Source organism: Sturnus vulgaris, chromosome 4, assembly GCF_052056855.1.
Source record: "Sturnus vulgaris isolate bStuVul1 chromosome 4, bStuVul1.hap1, whole genome shotgun sequence".
Lineage (NCBI taxonomy): Eukaryota > Metazoa > Chordata > Aves > Passeriformes > Sturnidae > Sturnus > Sturnus vulgaris.
The window spans coordinates 19,743,001-19,763,377 of NC_142246.1; the positions used below are offsets into that span (position 1 = coordinate 19,743,001).

Here is a 20,377-nt window from a genome sequence, read left to right on the forward strand (position 1 = left end):
GGCAGCAGAGAGATCAGCTGTGTGAGATGCCACCAGTCCAACAATGAGCTCAGCCTAGTGGCAGGGATGAGAGATGAAATGGAAAGACATGTTAGGCTGTGTCTTGGAGCTATTCGGAACTCTGAGGAAGAGATTTTCTGGAGGAGCTGCACTCTACCCCACCTCAGGCAAATGCACCCACCATCCACTTCACAAGAAACAATGGATGTCCCACCCTCTCACCACCAGGCAAAGCAAGGGACCCTAGAAACGGGAAGGGAATGGAAGCTATTTCTGATTGGGCTGGCAGGAAAATCCCCTGCAAGGGGCAAAAGATCTGCGTGAATGAGCAAGGGACTCCTGTCGTTACTCAAGCATAAGCAGGAAATCCACTGAAGATGAAATCAGAGTCAGGACACTTGGAAATTTGGCAGGAGGTACTAGGCTTTAGGCAAAGATATAGATCTGAAAACAAATTCTGCCAAGTCTGGAAAAGTCATAAGCATGCAAGAATTACTCTTCATGCTGCTGAGTACTTGATAATGCTTACCTAATAAGATTCTGACTATTTTTCTCCTCAACAAATATGCAATTATCACAGTTCCAAGTGTGATCAGGCTGTTCATACACCAACATATGCAGGAAATTAACATCCAGCTCTGGGTAGAAGAGAACAGGGGAAGATTTTTCCTGCTCTCATCTGCTCTGGACTAAGCCCCAGTGCTTGAATTAAAAGATGAGAATCTGCTTCTCTTGTATCATCCACATCACTGATAAAAAGAAATTATAAAAGATTAACACCTTTGATTAAAATATGTGAGGGATTTGGACTGGAGAAGACATTAGACTCCTACAAAGCCTTACAGAATTATTAAAATAAATAATGAATAAATAAATAAGTAAAAGAAACAAATTACTTAGAATTCATAGTAAGTTGACCCTTTGCTGGGCAGCATCAAAGTCCACGTGCAGTTGCCCTCTAACACTTCCACCCCAGCAGGATACAGGAGAGACTCAGAAGAGAAAAAAAATGACAAAAACCTCATGGATCATGATAAAGACTATTTAATAGTTGAAGAAAAGAAAGACCAGCACACAAATGGTTTAAATGCATTTACCATCTCACATCAGCTGATCAATTCCCAGAGTCCTCCAGCTATCTTTGAAATACAACTCCCCCACAAGGTAGTTGTATTGCTGAGCCCCGTGTCATATGCCATCAATTGGCATTCTGTAAGCACTAATCAGCAATTGCTAAAACATTGGTGTACTAGTCAACAGTTTTGGACATAAAACTAAAACACAGTACCGTATAGCATACTGTGAAAGAATTGACTTAATCCTAACCTGACCTAGCAGAGAATTGTACTGGTCTGACTGGAAACTGCTGAGTAGGAAAACCAGAATCAGGGAACAGAGACTATAACACATTGGAGAGGGAAGCTCTTCAATAAGCAGCCTGAATTTAGCTCTTTCTGTCTCTCTGTAGCTCTTTTGTCTTTCTAATGAATGACCTAAAAATTATTTACTGCAGACCAATTTTTTTGCTGATTTTTTTACAAAATGAGAATTATTTATTTACTTATTAGAATTTCTGAATTAATAGAATATTCCACAATTTTATTTTAGTTAATTCACAACCCCTATATGAGGAAATGAAAGATTAGGAATAGGTGTCAGGTAGTGAAAAGAAACACAGTATTTAAGAAACATCTATACGTTTTGGGTGATCAAATATGATATTCATTGTATGAACTTCAGAGTGCTTTGTATTATTTCATACTCCACATTCCAAACAGATCTCATTTCAGTTGCAGCTGAGACTCCTCAGAAGTTCATATTTCAAGATTTCCAGTTATGCTGTTACTAAAAAACTTAGTTTAAGCTACTTTCCTAGGACAATTAAAAAAATGCTATGTCAAAGACAGAAGATGCAATTCCAGTAGTCTAAGAAAATATCTGATTTTTTTCTCATTTTTGATATCTTGAAATGGATAATCCAGCTTCATTTTAAGATATAGAACATGAGATAAGTGAAGGCAAAACTTATGAATGCCCCATAGCTGGCCACTCAATCCCAAAGCACGAGGGATACTGCAAAGCTTTGTCTTTTTGAAGTGGAAAGACTCAGCACTCCGTGGTACAAGACCTTTTGTCTTTGGAGCTGAAAATAATAAGAGCTGCCCTGCTGAATGGCAGTAGTGTGAACATGGGACAGTTGGCCTGGCCAAGATGCTCCCATGAAGGCTATGAAGTGCTGCCAAAAACATCAGCCACACATGTATCTGCTTTGCACTATAGGCAGAACCTCACAATGTTGGGGGTTTTTTCACATTCAACAAAATGAGTCCCTGAATTAACGTCTTTCTTCTTCTCTTGTCAGAGTCACGTTTTTGTATGTTGCAAATGGTACCATCGGTAAAGCTGTGCAATGGTACTAACAGAAAAATATCGGTTTTATTCTGGAGCAACATTACTATAAAACTGAACATTAGTATGTAGTGAACATAACTTCTAACTCTCATTTTTATTTGCATCTTTCAAAGAATGATTGTTCAGGTAAGAGGAATTATTTGTACTAAACCTCAAATTCACTTTACTTGATATTATCAGCTAAGCCTTGGAAAGAACATTAAAAGCACCTGTATTTTAAATTGCAGCTGATAAAGCAGTGAAGCTCATGCTGAAGATAATGATCTGAAAAGGGATAACATCAGAGTAGAATCAAATAGTGCCATTCAATTATCTATTCTGCCATAAAGAAACGTGCTGTTATTTCTTGATTTAGGATTATGAAGAACAATGGCCTGGTAATATTCACTTTTTTGGGAAATATTTTTATGCATAGAACTGGATAAACAAAATGCTATCTTCTAAGACTGCTAAAAACCTATTGAACACAAACTCTTTCTGTCTTTTCTAAAAGTCAGGCAGTAAGCTTTCTCATACTATAAGCATGACAGCTTGTAATTCATATTCCTAAACTCAAGCCATAAATAGAGGTCTCATTGAGTTTTAAGGTGACTGAAAGAAGAAAGAAATTGTCCAGGGTTGTCAGCACTAGAACAGCAGAAAATAGGACAAACGTACAATTTAATGAAAGCAATTTATTCAAAACAAACAAAAAGGTAGCCAGCTACTTTGAAGAAAACAACCATCTCTAACTTGTTCAAGGGACGCAGTGATTTTGAAAGTCTTTACCTTTAGACAGGAAATGTAATCCTTTTCAATACTTAGAGAGCAGTTGTATACTCTATTTATAAAAGATGAACTTATTAATATTTAAAGAAGAAAAACAAAGGAAAAAATCAAGTCAATTCCCTATGAAATTGTTCAGTGTGTGTATACCATCCATGTAGATGGTGTACCTGAATACAAGATGTTCCTTTACACTTATACATGAAGCATAATAGCAAAATGTCACTAGAGAATATAAAGCAGAGAAGGAAAGGCCAGATTTCAGCTTTAACTGATGCCATTATTTTTTTCTTATGCTAAAAAAAAAAAAAAAGAAAAAAAGACACAAATTACATCCTTTTTCTTGTTGTTCCATGGAGAACTGATAACTGGAAATGTTGAAGCAATTTTCCTTTGCTCACTACAGAGTAGTGCTAAGTGAAATACTGACTGCTGAGGGGAAAAATTATTCAAATTTCATGGAGCTTTTGCCAACATTTGATCTAGTCAATGGTACTTTTGTCGACTAAAATGCACTTAAATAGCATACGTTATTTTTTTTTAAGCTAACTGGTTTTTACTAATCTTTGAGGTATTTTAAGTATCGATACAGATAAGTTTTAGGAAATGCTACCTTTTTCTTCTTCTAGATGAGAACTGGTTTTGGCTTCAGATGAAAGACAGCTGCATTTACTACTCTTTGTCTTAAGAGCATATTAACAATAGAAAAGTGTCTGGTATCGCAGAATACTTGTAGAATATTGAAATATTTCCTGTCATTTTAAAGAAAATTAAGGAACTATTTGTTATGTTATCATTAAAGCCTTTATCCTGTAGTGATGAAACTTGAAAAGATCATTATTCTCAAAATTCAAGCTCAAATTAGTTTCAAAAGGAAATAAAAGGAAATAAAGTATGAATAAAGAAAATATAAAAAGAGGCTGGAGGTCAAGATGACTGTTTTAAACTGATAGATCTAAATTTTAGGTGGTTGTCTCTGCAGGAAAGATGAGGAAAAATTTAATTCTCAGAAGGCAAGGTTTAAAATCTCTAGTTCATCAGTGAAGAAGGGGTAGCATTTCTGAGAATGCCCATCACACCTATATTAACTTCAAAACCCCTCTATTGTATAGCACACTATATCTAAGATAGATACCTAGCTGGATTTTCCATTAGGGAATTCTTTCTGCTCAGGATCTAATCTGTCTCAGCTTCTTCTAAGATGGATGGTGGCTCTTTCAAAGGAGATGCACCTGTGCTTTTTTACCTCTTGCCTAATACTTCATATTAGAGCACCTTCCTAGGAATTTGGAGAGGTGTGTTCTGTGTCTGCTTTAACAGCAGGGGAAATAAATGTATGCCTTAAGACAATACTGAAAAGGCTGAAAGGGCAAGAAACCTGACACTTGAAGGAGCTAGGCTCCTGTCTTGGGAGGATTAAAACTAAAAAAAAAATTAGCCTATATGCCATTAATTGTAATACATGCTTTGTATTATATTAGGTCAACAATAGGAAAAAAAGAAAGGAATATTTGCTAAGATCTTTTTTAGTTATTTGGAGTCTAATAGATAAATTCTTTCAGTACTATGTTTATTTACAGTTTATTTGCAGTTCAGTAGAGATTAAAAAGTGGCTTCCCAAAATTTAGAAGATTTTTTTTTTCTGCCTCAAGATGATTAAAATGAAAAAGGAAACTCAGATTTCTCTGAAAAATGCTAAAAGCAGACAGTGATTGTGAAGAAGCTGAACAGTGCTAGAATCTAAAAGATCAGGATCATGGTGTTCTTTCAGAATGCACCTATAGATCTCAGTGTTTATTTTCTTGTGCCCTAGTCAGGTAGAGACATAAGTATGAAATAGATACTTATGTCCCCTAAATAAATACCACTAAAATGTGTGAAAGCAGCAAAGATGTCAACTAATCCTTTAGATGCCTACAAAGTCAGGCTGTAAAACGACACAGACATATGGAACAGCTGTTTAGAAATTAGGTAGGATTTCAGGTCTCCTTGATAAGATTTCAGAAGAACAAACATCATTCAGAAATTCACTGATATTTTTCAAAAATTTTTTTAGAACCAAGCAAGTAATTTGAAGCAGGAGATTAGGTTATCTTTCAGATCAAGTATATCTAAATCATATTGTACAGTGAAGAGTCAAGCATACAAGAACAGAGGGAAAGAAGGAATAATGTAGTCCTAGGAAAAAAGGACAATGATTCTTTGCATATTTAAATGGATTTTGGACACCTACTTTTTCATCAGCCTATGACTATACTATGACTGAATTTTTGCAATTCATCTTTCATTTGATTAAAAAATAGCAAAATGCATAAGGCAATGGAAAATGGGACATAGTCCTCAATCACTTATATTTAATTGAGTTAGGCAACAGAATGAAAGACAAAAATTTAAATGCTAAAAAAATACATTATTAAGTCTACCAAATAGAAGTCTTATGCAATATATATGCATCTGAGCAATAATTTTTAAAATTGTTGCAATTTTATACCATTTCTGAGTGTATCTGAGGGATCACTGCACTGATAAATGGAGACATTTTCCAAAGCTAACAATTACTAGTATATTCAATTATTCCTTAAGCACAAACTTTGTTAAAATCTATGCAGGACTGGTATGTTTTGTTATCCAACTCTGATTATCGACATTATTTTTCCTTTGCAAAAATTAATCACCTGTTTAAAAATTCCCAAATGCTAGAATGTCAGAGAATGAAAAATTATTGAATCTAGCCCATTCTTAGATATGGTATAAATCTTCATTACTTGTTAGTAAATATCTGACAAATGCCCCCACCTCCCAATATGTATACATGTCCAAAAGTCAATATAGTAGCTTTTTAGGAGATTGTTTTGGATGGAATCTACAAGATACAGATGTTTGTAATAAATCTGGGATTAGAGCACAAGCTTGAAACCAACCTGTGTATACACAGCACCATTTCAAAGAAGAAATGGGATCATGACTCCACCATGATCAGCTTCTTCCCCTCTTCTGCTGTACAGTTTGTTTTGCTCTATGCTAATAATATCTTTCTGTGTCTGCCTGCTCTCAGGTAGGTGAGCAAGATCAGTAGTCTGTTTAGAGGAAAACGGTTGCATTTGTCCCCTTGTTTCCTGCATTGGCACACAATAAAGCAAATGGGCATGAATTTAAGGGTTTGCCTTTTCTGTGAGTGCTAACATTAGTATTTACATATTATATGTCTTCATTAACCCCTGTTATTATTAAAAAGTATAAATATATCTTTCATACTTTAGAATTAAAATGTATGGAATTACCCGAGAACACTTGTAATAAACTGAGGTTGTACGCTGCTTACCTCTGTGAATAAGGAAAGGCAAATAAACGAGATAACCTTTCTCCTTTTTTTTTTTTTTTCTGGACTCTGCAGTATAAGAAAAGGGCAAAAGTTATGGAGAAAAGTTATTTTGCTCATTAGACCAACTGATAAAGTTGTCAAAGAAAAAGAAACTTTTTTTCCCTCAAAAGCCTTTCTTCAGAGATAAATAAACACCAAAACCTCTTTCCCTGAATTGCTAGCCAGGGAGTAAAGAATGTGAAGTGTTCCTTCCATGCACCTTGTTTCTGCAACTGCACTCAAGATAGCAAGGTGCAAAAGTTTCAAAGTCATTTGTCCCCATTAAAATTATACTGTGGTATTGCAAATGTCAATGGCTAGCTGGTGCCTTGAAGGTAGAATCATCTTTTCTCTTGTGCTTCCACTAAACATTATGAGTCCTCTTGAGAATGGTGACCAAAGGACAACTAGTCTCAGCTCATGTCTTCCTCTCTGTTGTCTGCTTGACCCAATGCCTGCACATCTTGTCAAATTTAATTCAAGTCAAGCAAGACAGAAACAGGGGTTAGAGCCATGTTTCCTAACCCTGCATTTTTATTTCAGTAATGAACAATAACAAGCTTGTTTTATAAATATATTTGATTCTTTCTAACAAGTAGAAACAGGTACACACTGCCTACAAGCTTTATTCCAGGATCCATGTCCATTTGAGTTTTCTTCAGAATCTTTTCAATTGGCTATTTCACCATCTTTTTAAAACAAATATTTGCATGCAAAATGTGGTTTTTAAAGTCCCATGAAACACAAAGACATCTCAGTCCAGTCTTACATAAGGTGTGATAATCACTGCCATAACTTGGAGTAAACCATGTTTGAAGATACTAAAAAGTGTCAGGAAAATTGTTCCAATTAAATTTCTGTTATGTGTGGGAAATTAATATTTTAATTCTCAAGAACCAATTTCACACCAAAAGAAGCACAAATACTATTCTAGCATTTTTTAAACTATACCCTCTGTTTGATTTTGCCCCATTTTGCCGTGTCATATCTAAGTTAAGGGACATATTGACTCTGTATAAGAAAAAAAAAAGAAATCCTGAGATAATGATCAAATGAGTTTCCTTAATTGCTGAGAACCAGCAAAATACATAGGATAAAATAACATTGCTATGGCACAGGAATCTGAAAGGTCTAGAGTAATTTGTACTCTCTAATAATTATCAGAGTTTGCAGAAAGATACACCATGTCTTATAGATTATAGAAGATATCTTCAGGTTTTATCCTCTGATATAAAAGTAGAAAAGTTCAAACAGGTCCAAAATTCTATAAATAACAATACTGTATTACAGTGTTCTGAGAATGTGTCAAGTCTTGAAGAGCCAGATTGTGATCCTGGCTTTGTGCCCACACCAGGAATTATGAGGCTGTTCAGCATTCATTCTGCCTACATTTGCTGCCTATATAACTGCTAGCAAGTATGGAAGCAAGGAGCTGCTGCAGAACCATTGGTTTGCCCTCTTTGCAGGTGGAACTAGAAAATTAACCATAAATGGTATAGAACTCTCCAATCCATAGGAGTCCTGAAAAGTAATGCACTCTAATTACAGGACTGATATATACTGGTGCATTTCTCTACCTGAAAAAGAGAGTGGGATAGAAGTGTGAGAACACAGAACTCTGTGGCTTTGAGTCATAATGTGACTTTTTTTTTAGGCTTGTTCATTATCGTTGTTAGCCTATGAGTCAATGCTAATTTACTCCATGCACTATGGGCAAAGAACCCTCTCATGACTCCTGGTATCTACAGTTCCATCTGTCCTAATAAATGAAACAGGAATGTTGTTTAAGCACTAGACCTCTGTACATCTACACCTCCTTATTTGATAATTCTTTCCTTAGTTATGCTTTAGACTGCTCCAAACACCTCTTTTTAAGATAAGTCCTGCACAAGCTTTTGGAGACAGTTTTCTTCATAAGCAAATCTCAAAAGTGTATATAGATAAAACTCTGTCAGATTTCCACCAGTTCTTCCTCCATATATTTTACACAGTCGTCAAATGCAGTCCTCACAAACTTCTCACAGTCACTCATCACAAATGCACATGTCACACCTCAAAACTTCCAATAATAGGATCCTCTGAGTTTCTTCATATAAATTGCTACTCTAGGAAGCTGCAAGACAGTTTTCACATTTTAATCTGGGTGAAGACGGGGCAAATCCACCTGCCACTATCCCCCAGACATGTAAATTAAAGATGATCTCTCAGGGCCTTCAAAGTTTTGCTAAAAGACAAAATCGAGCACTATGTAGTGTGGATCAGGTAAAGCTGTGCAAGACTGCCTATCTCTAACCAGTGTGGAAATGAGCTAGTCCTTTTCACTTGACCTCAGAAACTCAGAAACTCTCAGTTCTCATTCCTTGACTGTTTTTTTCATACTACTGTGGGCGCAGTCTCAAATTACTGTCTGTTCACTGGCCATTACTATCTGTCTTCTCCCTGTTCTTTGTCTATTAACTTCTTAAGAAAAATTATCATTAGTACAGCACTGCCCTGAGAAAGCAATATGGTGAACGTGGAGATCCATAAATACAATCCATAATTTTAAAAAGTGGGCATTTACATAATTTTGGGATTTTTTAGACACTGTTTATCATATGCTTCTTCAAATGCAGGAACAGATGACTGTAACAACTTCTAGTGCTATTGTGAAGGCAGACCTCTCTTTTATAAGCTGAACACTCCAGTCGTCTTCCCACTCATTACATCCTACATGTTGTCAATCTTAGTTTCAAGAACTGTCAATCATAAATGCAGTGGATGATATGTGCAGTATTTTTTAACAACGCTAAGGTGGGCATTTCTTTGATTCTCCTTTATTCTCTTGCTTGCAAAGTGCAGTATACATCTTGCATAGAAGCAAACACAAAAGTACATGGAAAACAGTATTTTGAAAAATGAAAACAGAACTTAGGAACAGTAAACCTTACAGCTAATCAGAGTCTCATTTTTAGTCCTGATTATTTTATGCAGTGGTGCCTGATATTATAATTACATATTTAGGCTTAAGATTATTGATTTAGTAAGAGTAATTATGATACATTTTAAAAAAGAGAAAGAAAATAAATGTCACAATAATTTGTTGAAGCACATTGTAACTTTAACAGTTCTATCAGTGTAAGTGTCAAGATTCCAGGAGAAGAAAAGAATGAAGAAGGAGAAGGAGAAAGAGAAAAAAGGAGGAAAGGGTGGCACAGGAATAGAAATAAGCATGGTATTAAATGTGTGATTGACAATATGGGATTTTTATGTTTTAATACTAATACAATTACTGCTGCTATCCTTAGAGATGTAGAGATATCTCATATTCACCCATGGAATTTCTGTGAAAGTTTTTTTCCTGTTTGAGGGAACACATTTTTGACAAATCTTTCAAAAATTCTTGAGAGACTTACCTGCTGCCATTGTTACCAGAAAATGGCAGTTTCACTCATCTTTATAAAGCCTCTGATGACATGTAATTTAAATAACTTGCCAGACTTGCTGAGCTGGTTTCTCGCGAAAGCACTAAGACTGACCAGTTGGTGATCTATCATGGTGTTATAGAATTGATACTGATATTATTTCAGCAGTAGTATATATAGAACAAAAAAATCTTTGGTAGAGAATAATGAAAATAAAATTGCATGCTCTATTCTGGTGTTAAAAAATATTTTTTTTTCCTGTCTTCCCCAGTAGCTTAAATTTTTTCAGTGACAATTCATGATGATTCAGTGGGTACTTCAGCAACATCATAAATTTCCAATTCAGATCTAAATGACTCCATGAATTTTGTGGGGTGACCAAGAAGTTAAGCACTGATGGTGGTATTACAGCTTTAAAATTACATACTTACACAGCTTGAAATAGCAAAAGCCTTCATGTCTGACAAATGTTGCTCGTAATGAAAATATTTAGATACTCCTAACTACAGAGACTATCAGATGTTGCTAAAATTACCAGTGTTGCACAATACTGAAGGCAAAATGAATGATTGTCAGTCACTTGTGTGTTCCAAAAATCCTTATCAACTCTAGCTTCTCATCTTTTTAAAACTCTTTTCTGGGTCTCAAAAAGTACTGATTTTCTATAATAGGGCATTATAATTTCTCTTCCAATCCTTGGCCCACAGGATACCAGCAGAATTGACTAGTTTTCAATTTGTCTGAATGTTGTTTGCTGAAAGGGTTCTTTGGACTATAATCTCTTTTATGGCTAATTCTTAGATTTAATTCCCTATCTACTGGTATAACTGGCAAAATGAAGGCAGCCAAATAGCCTTCCAAACTCCTCACCCTATTAAGGGGTAAAGAAAGTTAAGTACACAGAGAATGCAGAAATAATACAGATGAGCTTTCACACACCAGATTTTTTTACACTTTTTTGGACTTCTTCAGCATTCTTATCCACAATTTGCTTTTTGAGGTTTCATTGCTTTATTTCTAGTAAAAAGCAGATACCTGTTCCCTGTCTAGGAAATGATAGATGCAAGAATTCCTTGATTATGCTCCTGTGTCACCACTCTCTGCATGTCACTTACAGAAAAGATGGCCAATTCTAATATAGCTTCAGAATAGATGGAAAATAATAGCTAATTACGTACTTAAAACATACCAAAATCGTGGACTGAAGCTAATTAATGAACAATAGTTCAGAGGCTGGTACCTTTTTCATACCTGTTCTGAAGTGCTCCTGACCTTAATTTGACTTGCCTTTCTTACTTTTGAGACCTACTTGGAGATTTTTTAGAGGCCCTATGTAAGAGCTAGATTTTTAGTTCAGTGAGATGTCTATGCATTGCAGTAAGGAAGACTTAAAGGAATACAAGAATATGCAAAATTAAGTGGATGTTGCACATTGTTTCATTCTTTCTCATTCTAGAAGGAATCTTACATCTAGAAGATGTAGGATGAAAGGGATCATCATCTGCCTGGAGTTGGTGAATCAAAGTATGAGTGAGAAATAAGACTTTAATTTTTTGTTGGTGGTTGTAAGTAACAATCCTCACAAGCTTAGTGCCAGTGTGGAGCAGAGCTGATTAAGGCTCCCTAGAACCACACACATACCTCCTGGAGTGCTTAAATAGGAGGAATTCTTCTTTCCATCTACTGAGTTGTGGCCCAACCTAGCACTAAATTAAAAATGGCAATTTCTCTAATAAATGTAAATAGACTAAGTAGAAATATATTTAAAACTACTCCAGAGTGATGTTTTTTCCACGAAAGTGAACCATAAACTGCATATTAAATTTTTGCTCCATAAAAAAAGAAAGAAAAAAAAAAAGAAGTAGCACTCTTGGAGGAAAGAATAACTCTTAACTATCAGACCAATTCTAATTACAGTATAGTAGGATTCTTCTTGACCCCTGAATTGTTTCCTGTTTGTTTTCCTTTTAAAACATGATTGTACAGATGCTGGGTAAATACACTGAGAGAAAACAATTTTTTTTCATTTAAATTTTTTCATTTAGTCGAAAAACATGTTCTGAGAAATTGATTAAATCATGCAGGTGACAACAAATTCAGCAATTCTATAAAAATTTCTTATTTACAAAATAATCTGCTAGCATAGGTGATTTTGAATCTTTACCAAATCATTCAGCATGGTGTAGGTTGTAAAAAGATTTTACAGGTCTTACAGATATAGATTGCATGCCTTTCTGCATATTTTTCCCTCTGACAAAAGCACTAAGTAAAAGAAGGCTCTCCCAACGACTAAAATAGGCAGTAGGAAAAAATTGGCAAAATGATGAAACACATACATGCCAGATGGCTGTGTTTCCATGTTCCAGTAGAAAGGTGTTATAATTCCATTCTTGACTGCAGTTCTTTACATAAAAGACACCAAAAATAGAATGTATTGCAAAACCATATTCAACCATGAGTATGAGTTTTAGGAGTCCCACTACATAAAAGGAAATGACTGCTACATCACAAGTTTTTCAGATTTTTAACACCTCTTTAAAATACAAAGTTAAACAGAGGCCACAGAAAAATTCTTTCTAAAGCTGTCTAACAAAACCAAAACCAAACAAAAACAACAAACACTTTGTACAACTGAGTTTGAGCTTGCAGTCCTTTTTTGAGATGTTGGGTGTTTTGTTCATTCAGAGCACTCCTGTGTCTTGAGACAACCTAGTGAGCAGAAGAAAATTTTCGTTTTTAAACAGTGGCTAGTTGTCTTGTTTTGCACAGCAAATTACACAGAAAACGAGAGAAGGGTTCAACTAACCAAGAGATATTAAAATGTACATCTCAGGTCTATACTTCCTATAAAGGCTGTTCAGCCATATATGCAGGTATTTCCTGACCTAAACAGGAGATGCAATTTCTGTAGCATAGCAGACAAAACATTTTGCATGCGGTGTGAATTTGGAGATCATTTCATACCAGAGATACACTGAACTAAAAAAACAAATTTGAAAAGAGGGTAGTTTGAGAGTTTAGCAGTTGTGTTCTTTCCTGCCTGTTCTCCTTAGACAGTGTAACAGAGGTTTGGTAATCCAAAATAAGAGTTTCTCCATTTTGAACTATTGTTAACAGAGACATTCTGAAGTGTTGTTTTGAATACAGGAGTTTAATTTCTGCTTTAAAGTTCACTTTGATTGTCCAATACAAATCTGACCATGAATACTTTATTCCAGTGTGTGAAAATTGGAATTCTTTCAACAGTATTTTAAGAAAGTAGAGTTTGAAATAACAGGACTTTCCAAAACACAGAAATACTTCAAATTCGTTACAGACATATAATTTCTTAAGGTTAAAGAACTTGAAAAAGAAAGGTTTGCAGTTTACAGTTGGATGTTCCCAAAAGTTAGTTTATTTTTTCCTGTCTAATCTCTACAAGTTGAATGAGGACAATATTTCTATTTAAAAGACAACTACAAATTATACAATCCAAGAGGAATACTGGTAAAATTTACCCCTCTTACTGAAGATATTCTTACTGAAATAAAATTTCTTATAGAATTTTGGATAAGGGGAAGGTAAAGAGACAAATAAAATTTTCTAATAACTGGTTAAAGCTAGACAAAAGTAGAATTCAGAGATCAAAACTGGGAAAAAAATACTTGGGAAGTTAAAAATACAGTAAAGATAATGGAAATAGTCACTTATAAGTTTATTATACACAGAAGGAGTGGGTTTTGAAAATAAGGCCGCTTTCTGGAAATAATTCACAACAGAAGAAAACTGTAATTTAATTTTCTTGTTTTTTCAGAGTTCCATTGAAAATTGAAAAGTAAAGTATTTTGAGCATAAAAAGATGAGTAAATACATGAAAAGTGAAAGACATTGTCACCAAAACATCTTCAAAAATGAGAAAGCACACAAAAAAATAGCTAGTTACATTATGCATGTCTTTGTGCAAGAATCTTTGCAGAGTTAACTCAAGATATGAGAATGGTGTTTCAGTGTATGTCTCCTCAGGACATCGCTGCCATACAGATACAGTTGACAAGCTACATTGATCTAAGTCACCTTTGCATGCTGTCAAACAACTTAGCACTCCATTTCACTTCACTCTGCAGTTCATTGACAGTTCACACTGCTTGTATGTCAGTTTGCTCCTGGGCTCTCTTTTGAACTGTCACAGCTAATTTTCTCTCAGGGAAACTTCAGGTGGGGATAATTTACTCCAAAGTAAACCTATAGGCAGTATGAATAAGACCACAACAGGTCTGTCTGCACCACCACAGTCAGACACACACACACCTGCATGGTACACACAGAGCCCTCCACTGCAAAGCCAGATCTTTGTTGCCCAACAGCTCTCACATCATACTGCCAGTCATACAACACACACATTTCGTGCAATTTTATAAAATTACCACTTGTGGAATAAACAGGGTCTTAGCCTTCCTCAGGCGCCCTAAGACCTTTGGGGATGGGTGGTCACAGCAGTGTAGCTAACCAGCCATACCAGAAACAACACAGCTACCATTAGTGAGGCACTTAGTGCAGACCAGAAAGCCTCTCACTAGCTGCTCTATTGCACTGCATACATTCATGTTCACAATATTCACCCCTGTGCCTGAGCAGGGCTCAGAGAAGAAGACAAAGGGCTTGTGACATTCTGACCTGCTCCATGCTGGGCTCAAACACTGATGGTTCCTCAAAACTAAACATGTAAATTTAAAGGTGTAGAAGTTCAATATTCATCCAGAACATGCTCCCAGTGTAGAAGCATTTGTTTGTGGATTAATTTTTTTAAGTTTAGAATATAAAAACTTCATACTGTCAGTGTCATGCATATAATATTGTATAAGATTTTATTAAAACATATCTCAAAGTTATTTACAAAGGAAGCTACTATCTTCCAAATACTAACACTACCATAAGAAAATCCTATTGAGTTCATGATATGATTTTAATTCTCTAACTTATTTTCCTATTCACTGCATAGGGAGCTGAGGACACAGACTGAAGAATCTGAATACACAGTTCATTCATGGAATGAATTTCTTAAAAAAATTTATTTTTTAATGTATTTTATCTCTAGATTTTTAATTAAAATTATAAATAAACAATAAATAAGTTAATATATATATTTTATTTCTAATATTTAATATTCAAGGTCCACTGGACCTTGAACATGATAATATGTTAAAGGCATCATGATAAGAATAAATGAAGATTCTGCAACTAATTGTATGTATGAGTACTTATCTCTTAAATAATATCTTCCATTATTGTTTTATATTTATTTTTAGTTAACACACAACAAACTTGTTATCAATGTCCTCACTCAAACAGATATACCTGAACTAAAACTTCATTTTTATAATACAGGTTGTATTTTTCATAGGAATAAGAAAGCACCAGGCTCAAGACCACTATTTATACCTCTAGCCAAAGAATTAGGGTTACTTTCTTTTTTTTTTCAACATTTTTTCATATGAAAATGACAACAACCGGAAACTAGTTATATAACTAAAATCCTGCCAAAATATATTTAAAATAATTTGAATACTTTCCACATTATTTATCTCCTTTCTCTAGTAATAAGAAAACTTTATAATATTTAGATAGTAAAAACAGATGAGGGGAGGAGTACAAATCAAGAAATATTTCTGATAACAGGACTGAAACATATTCTATTTCCTGTTTCCTTAGAGGAGGGGGAAAAAAGAAACAAAACCAAAAACAAAACAAAAAAATTCCAAACAAGAAATAATGGTGAGAAAGCAAAAAGTAAAAATGCTTTAAAAATGAGGTTTCAGTCTTCATGGCTTTGACACAATGCTGGCTTTTCCCCCAATATTTCTGCAGAAGTGTGTGGAGGCAGAATGCTCTGCACTGCTTCTACGACACACACTTTCCTTTGCTGGCTCCACTAGGGCTCAGTAGCACCCTCACACAGCCAACACATGGTCAGTGCTTAGCATTTGCTCTGAAAAGATCCACTCACTAAATTGAAGGGAAATCAGTGCTCACATCTCAAAGAATATTTCACTCAAACCTACCTCAATTTAAATCATTGCCTCAGCAAATTCAGACATTTCCATTATGTTTAGAACGTTAAGCCACTCCTTCCAGCAATGCTTGAAGTAGACATTTCTTCTTCCTTTCTTCCTTCCCTTTGAAATCAGTTTCTTTCACCATAAGAAGCATGCTGAAAAATTATGAACTGCAAAGAATTATTAAGATAAGTTAGTGAAAGAGGCGGGAATAGAAATCAGGAACCCTAGGCCTTATTCATGTGCCTTGAGGTTAAAAGTGAATTACATAATACAAGTTTTCCTATATCAGACACCCACTACTGTACATTACAGAAAAGTGTGCCTCTAAGAAATTTTTATGGTAATCCCTTCTCCTTGATTGGCAATGCCAATCATCAGCATCTTTTAAAAAATGAAATAAGAAACTACTGTAAATTCCATGCATACTAGTGTTTCAATCTATGTAAAGAATTCACAAAGTTTATTATACCATCTGCTTGATTTAAAGGAGGAGGAATTAATGAAATGGCAAAATCTAGTAAGGCATGTCTCAAATTCTTGCTGATTATATTACTTGTCCTGTCACTGCAATGATAACATTTGAAAAAGTCTTTACTGAGATAAGAGAACAGATTTCTTATCACAGAAATATATCTGTGGAGAAACTAAATTATTTGCTGTAATCTCTATTCAATATATTCTTTCACTGCTAGAAAAACAAAGTCCATCTATGAAAGAATCCTTTAGAAACAGAAGGCAACAGGAAAGATAGTCATTACCAAAGCAGTAGCTGCTTCTGGTCATTCGGGTTCAGCATAAAATTAATCTTTAGAAGAATTTCACACTGCCCTGAGAAGATTAGAACACATTTTTAATATATATATAAGACTTATACAGCAATTATTTTGATTTTGTTCTTCCTTTGACATTATTAGGGTCATTTGTAAGGCCTTTGGTCTAATGATGGAAAAGTAGGGAGTTTTCTACTGCCATCTGTTGATGAATTAGGAATAGAATTGAAGTCCACAGGAGAACAAGCTTGTTTCCACCATTCTTTGGTGAGCAAGAGGAATTGAAGCTTGGAAAAAAGTCAGTCTGCATTAGCTTTCTCTGGGAAGCCCTCCAGGACTCATCAGAACAGCATGCAAACTCCCAATGGGATGGAAAGAAAGAAAAGGTTCTGTTTTGTGATTAGGGTTCAAAGGTCATGTGATTGATCCCTTCATGCCACCAAAAATTTTGTGAGGACATTATACAGATGTGATTGTAGGAATCTTTGCAATAAAAAAGCACTCTGTTCAACTGGCAGAAGGCAGCAACAGAAATTATGATTATGGCAGTTAAAATCCATTATGACATGTCCTGAAGATTTCAGAAGGTGCACTGGAATGAAACACTGCTTCAAACACGCATAGTGTCTCACAGTTACTACACTGCAAAAAGCTAAAGCAGCCATAAATATTCAAATTCAATATTTAAAGGATAGTGATTTCAGTGGATTAAGAATATTGTTTGGTAGATAGTTTTTGCAAAGCACACAGACTGTATATGTCTACATTTGTATTCGTTAGCAATTCTGAACAGAAATATAGTAAGATTACTGCAGCCACAGGGGGAGGGTATTTTTATAAACATATATCCTTAATATATGATTTTTGCAGAGAATTACAGAAATATTTTCTGTATTAAAAACTGATTTATAAGAGAGCACAATTTCTAGACGAAGCCTAATAAATCTACTTTTGTTTTTGGTTTTAGCAGCAAGTCAGTTTCTGTAAGACTTTCTTCAGTACTTGCTGTAACTTAACATTCATTGGTACTTCTTCATTGCTAGGAAAGATTTAGTTAGCAGTCCATTTCTGTAGCCTTTCTGGAGAAAAAAAAAAAGAAAAGCTTTATGTAAACCTTCCTAAAATTTTAAAATTAACTGAAACTAGTAGAAATCCGCTCCAAGTACCAGCTTAATAGATGTAAGATGGTAGAAAAAGTTGATATCAAGCTTCAACTGCTCATTAATAAAATGAAGTATATTGTGTTATTCTTGAGGGAAGTTTATTAGTTTCTGTTCTGCTCTCTGCTTCACTGGTGATGTGACACATATCTCCAGATTTATTGGCTGGGAACCGATGATTTAGAAAACTCATGGGGTGGTAAGTGTTCTTATAAACAACTAGCTAATTTGCTCCTGGGAAATTTTTTCATGCCCAGTTGTCAAAGCTTTGCAAGGCTTATAGAAAACTAGGTTTAATCAGTGAAAGAAAAAGTTAATCTGAAATTAAAATTTAAGTTCTCTTCCTGAAACTCAAATGCTCCAGATAAAACACAGAGGACTGATTATTTTGAATCTGAATGATCACTCATTCTGCACTGCAAGCTGAATACCGATGCCCTTGTAAACTGCTTAGACCATGTGAAGACTTGATCAATAATGCCCTATCAAGACACCTCGCCACCTAAGTGTAACTCGGCTCTCCAGGATAACACAACGTGCCAATACCAAGCAACAACCAGCGTCAGGCAAATTAGTTATATGGCAAGGGATGTTGGCTCATTTAACCTATTTTACTGTGAGCAGAGAGACAAATCACTGCTACCAAGCTTTCCTGGACCCGGTGTTGTCTTTTTCTCCACCATTTCTCTTTTCTGCACACTGCTGTACTTGACCATCTTCATTCCTTCAGTTTGCTACTGCTGGCAATGTCACTCTGGGCACAGAGCCTCAGCTAATACACTCATTGGACTGTACTCTATTCTGTGCTTTACCTTTAGTACTGGCACATCTCTCTAGTGAGAGCAACCCTACTCATTGGGAAATATTGAACTGCAGGGCTAAAGTGCAATTGTTGTTTTATAGCACATAACTAGTGGTTGATACATTCTTCTGGAGCTTTTCCCATATAACATACTGGATCCTTCTATGCAATGTTGGTAGATTTGTCTCTGGATTATATCTCATTAAGTACTTGCATCTGAATGAACATTACAAGTTAACAGGCCAGAGAAGGCATTTAATTTTTCTAGGCCTTTTAAATGAAGGTTGAATTTAGATGTCCTTTCAAAGGCCAAGTGGGGCTCCATGAAATTTCTTTCAGATAATCTGACAGAAAAATACAAGTAAAAGCTTTTGATTTTGAAACTCAAACACAAATCCTGTAGTAAAATACGGTCATTGAATTACCTTCATCTTTTTTCTCCAGGATGATTTTCTTCAAAAATTTGCCTGATGATGGGTCTTTCTAAAATAGAAGCTACATTTCTTCACAATGTCTAATTCTTTATTTGTTTGACAACTACAAGTTAACAGCCCAAATTTGATCCATATTTTATGCTTTCCATTATTGCACATGAGAGGCATAATCTTGCAATATTTTCCTTATTTCCTCTGCCACTGCCTCCACAACACAGTAACCTTCACACTGAATGAGAATAGCTGGATACAGCTTCCTGCATGGCTTCTCAATTGCTGTCAATTTAGTTGGCCAGATTGGGTTTCTATGGAGAAATGGGAAGGCTAAGTGTGCCCCTGCAGAGCTCTTGGCTCCTGCTGACTCAGCAAGTTAAGGACACAATCAAATAGTACAACTTCCACCTCTTTTCTCCCCTTCTTTATAAATCCTTCTATGTTTCTTTCTTCCAGTCATCCAGGACTGTGTCTGTACCACCATTTCAGGTGACACGCTTTTTTTTCCAATTAGGATGGGCAGTATCTTGCAATTAAGGGAGTCTTTACCAGTCTTACTCTTAAGTTCCTACAGGGAAACTGTGAAGTCATAGAGACTACAGGGAGGCATGAAGCTTTAGCAGACATACAAAGCAGCAGCTGTGTGTGTAGATAACCTGAAATGGTAGGACAGAGCTCTTCAGCCAGGAATGGAGGATAGTGCAGCGTCTGCATATTGTCTCTGTATGAGTATCAGAATGAGGCATCAGTTGGTTTCTGCTCTTACTGAGACTAGGAAGGCATTAAGAGCAGGAGCAGCAGCTGAGATATAATTTTTTTCCCAGAGAAGCCTTAAAATAGACTAAGTGAGGGCACATATTGAGGGAAATGAGATTTAAGCTGCATTATAAATGGAAATGTCTTCAAATGGCATAATTTTGAAAATGTGCTGAGGCACCAGTCCTTTTAAAAGTCACGGGAACACAGTCATTAACCACACTAAAGTAGAGGAAAGTCCCATAATACAAGCTTACATTTGCAACTGATTGACTTTAGAATGCCTTAAATTGGCACATAAATATTTTTATGAAGGAGAGACAGCTCTGGGAAACAAAACACTGAAGAAAGCCAGCCAATAAAACTAAACACCTTATCAAGAGCAGGCTACCAGCGAGTGTGATTTTGGCCACAATATACTTGTACATCAAATATGAGAGTTTGGCTCTTCAACATTCTTCTTTAAAATGGAAATATGCCCTGT

General features: G+C 35.4%; 1 protein-coding gene across 7 annotated transcripts in view; it reads right to left on the reverse strand.

Annotated features, from left to right (window-relative positions):
• The window catches only part of LOC148223899 (uncharacterized), a 166,198-nt gene that overhangs the window by 131,871 nt on the left and 13,950 nt on the right, over positions 1 to 20,377 (reverse strand). For 2 of the 7 annotated variants that reach the window (XM_088163251.1, XM_088163244.1), the window contains 2 exons: positions 15,981 to 16,144; positions 9,336 to 12,651 (listed from right to left, as the gene is read on the reverse strand). The exons of 2 other annotated variants lie outside the window; for them this stretch is intronic. In XM_088163251.1, the coding sequence (XP_088019377.1) occupies positions 16,103 to 16,144 (42 nt within the window). In that variant the 3' untranslated portion in view covers positions 9,336 to 12,651; positions 15,981 to 16,102. Of the gene's footprint in view, positions 1 to 9,335; positions 12,652 to 15,980; positions 16,145 to 16,735; positions 16,806 to 20,377 lie in introns of those variants that run through there. 3 more of the 7 variants (XM_088163245.1, XM_088163246.1, XM_088163249.1) reach the window with 2 other exon arrangements.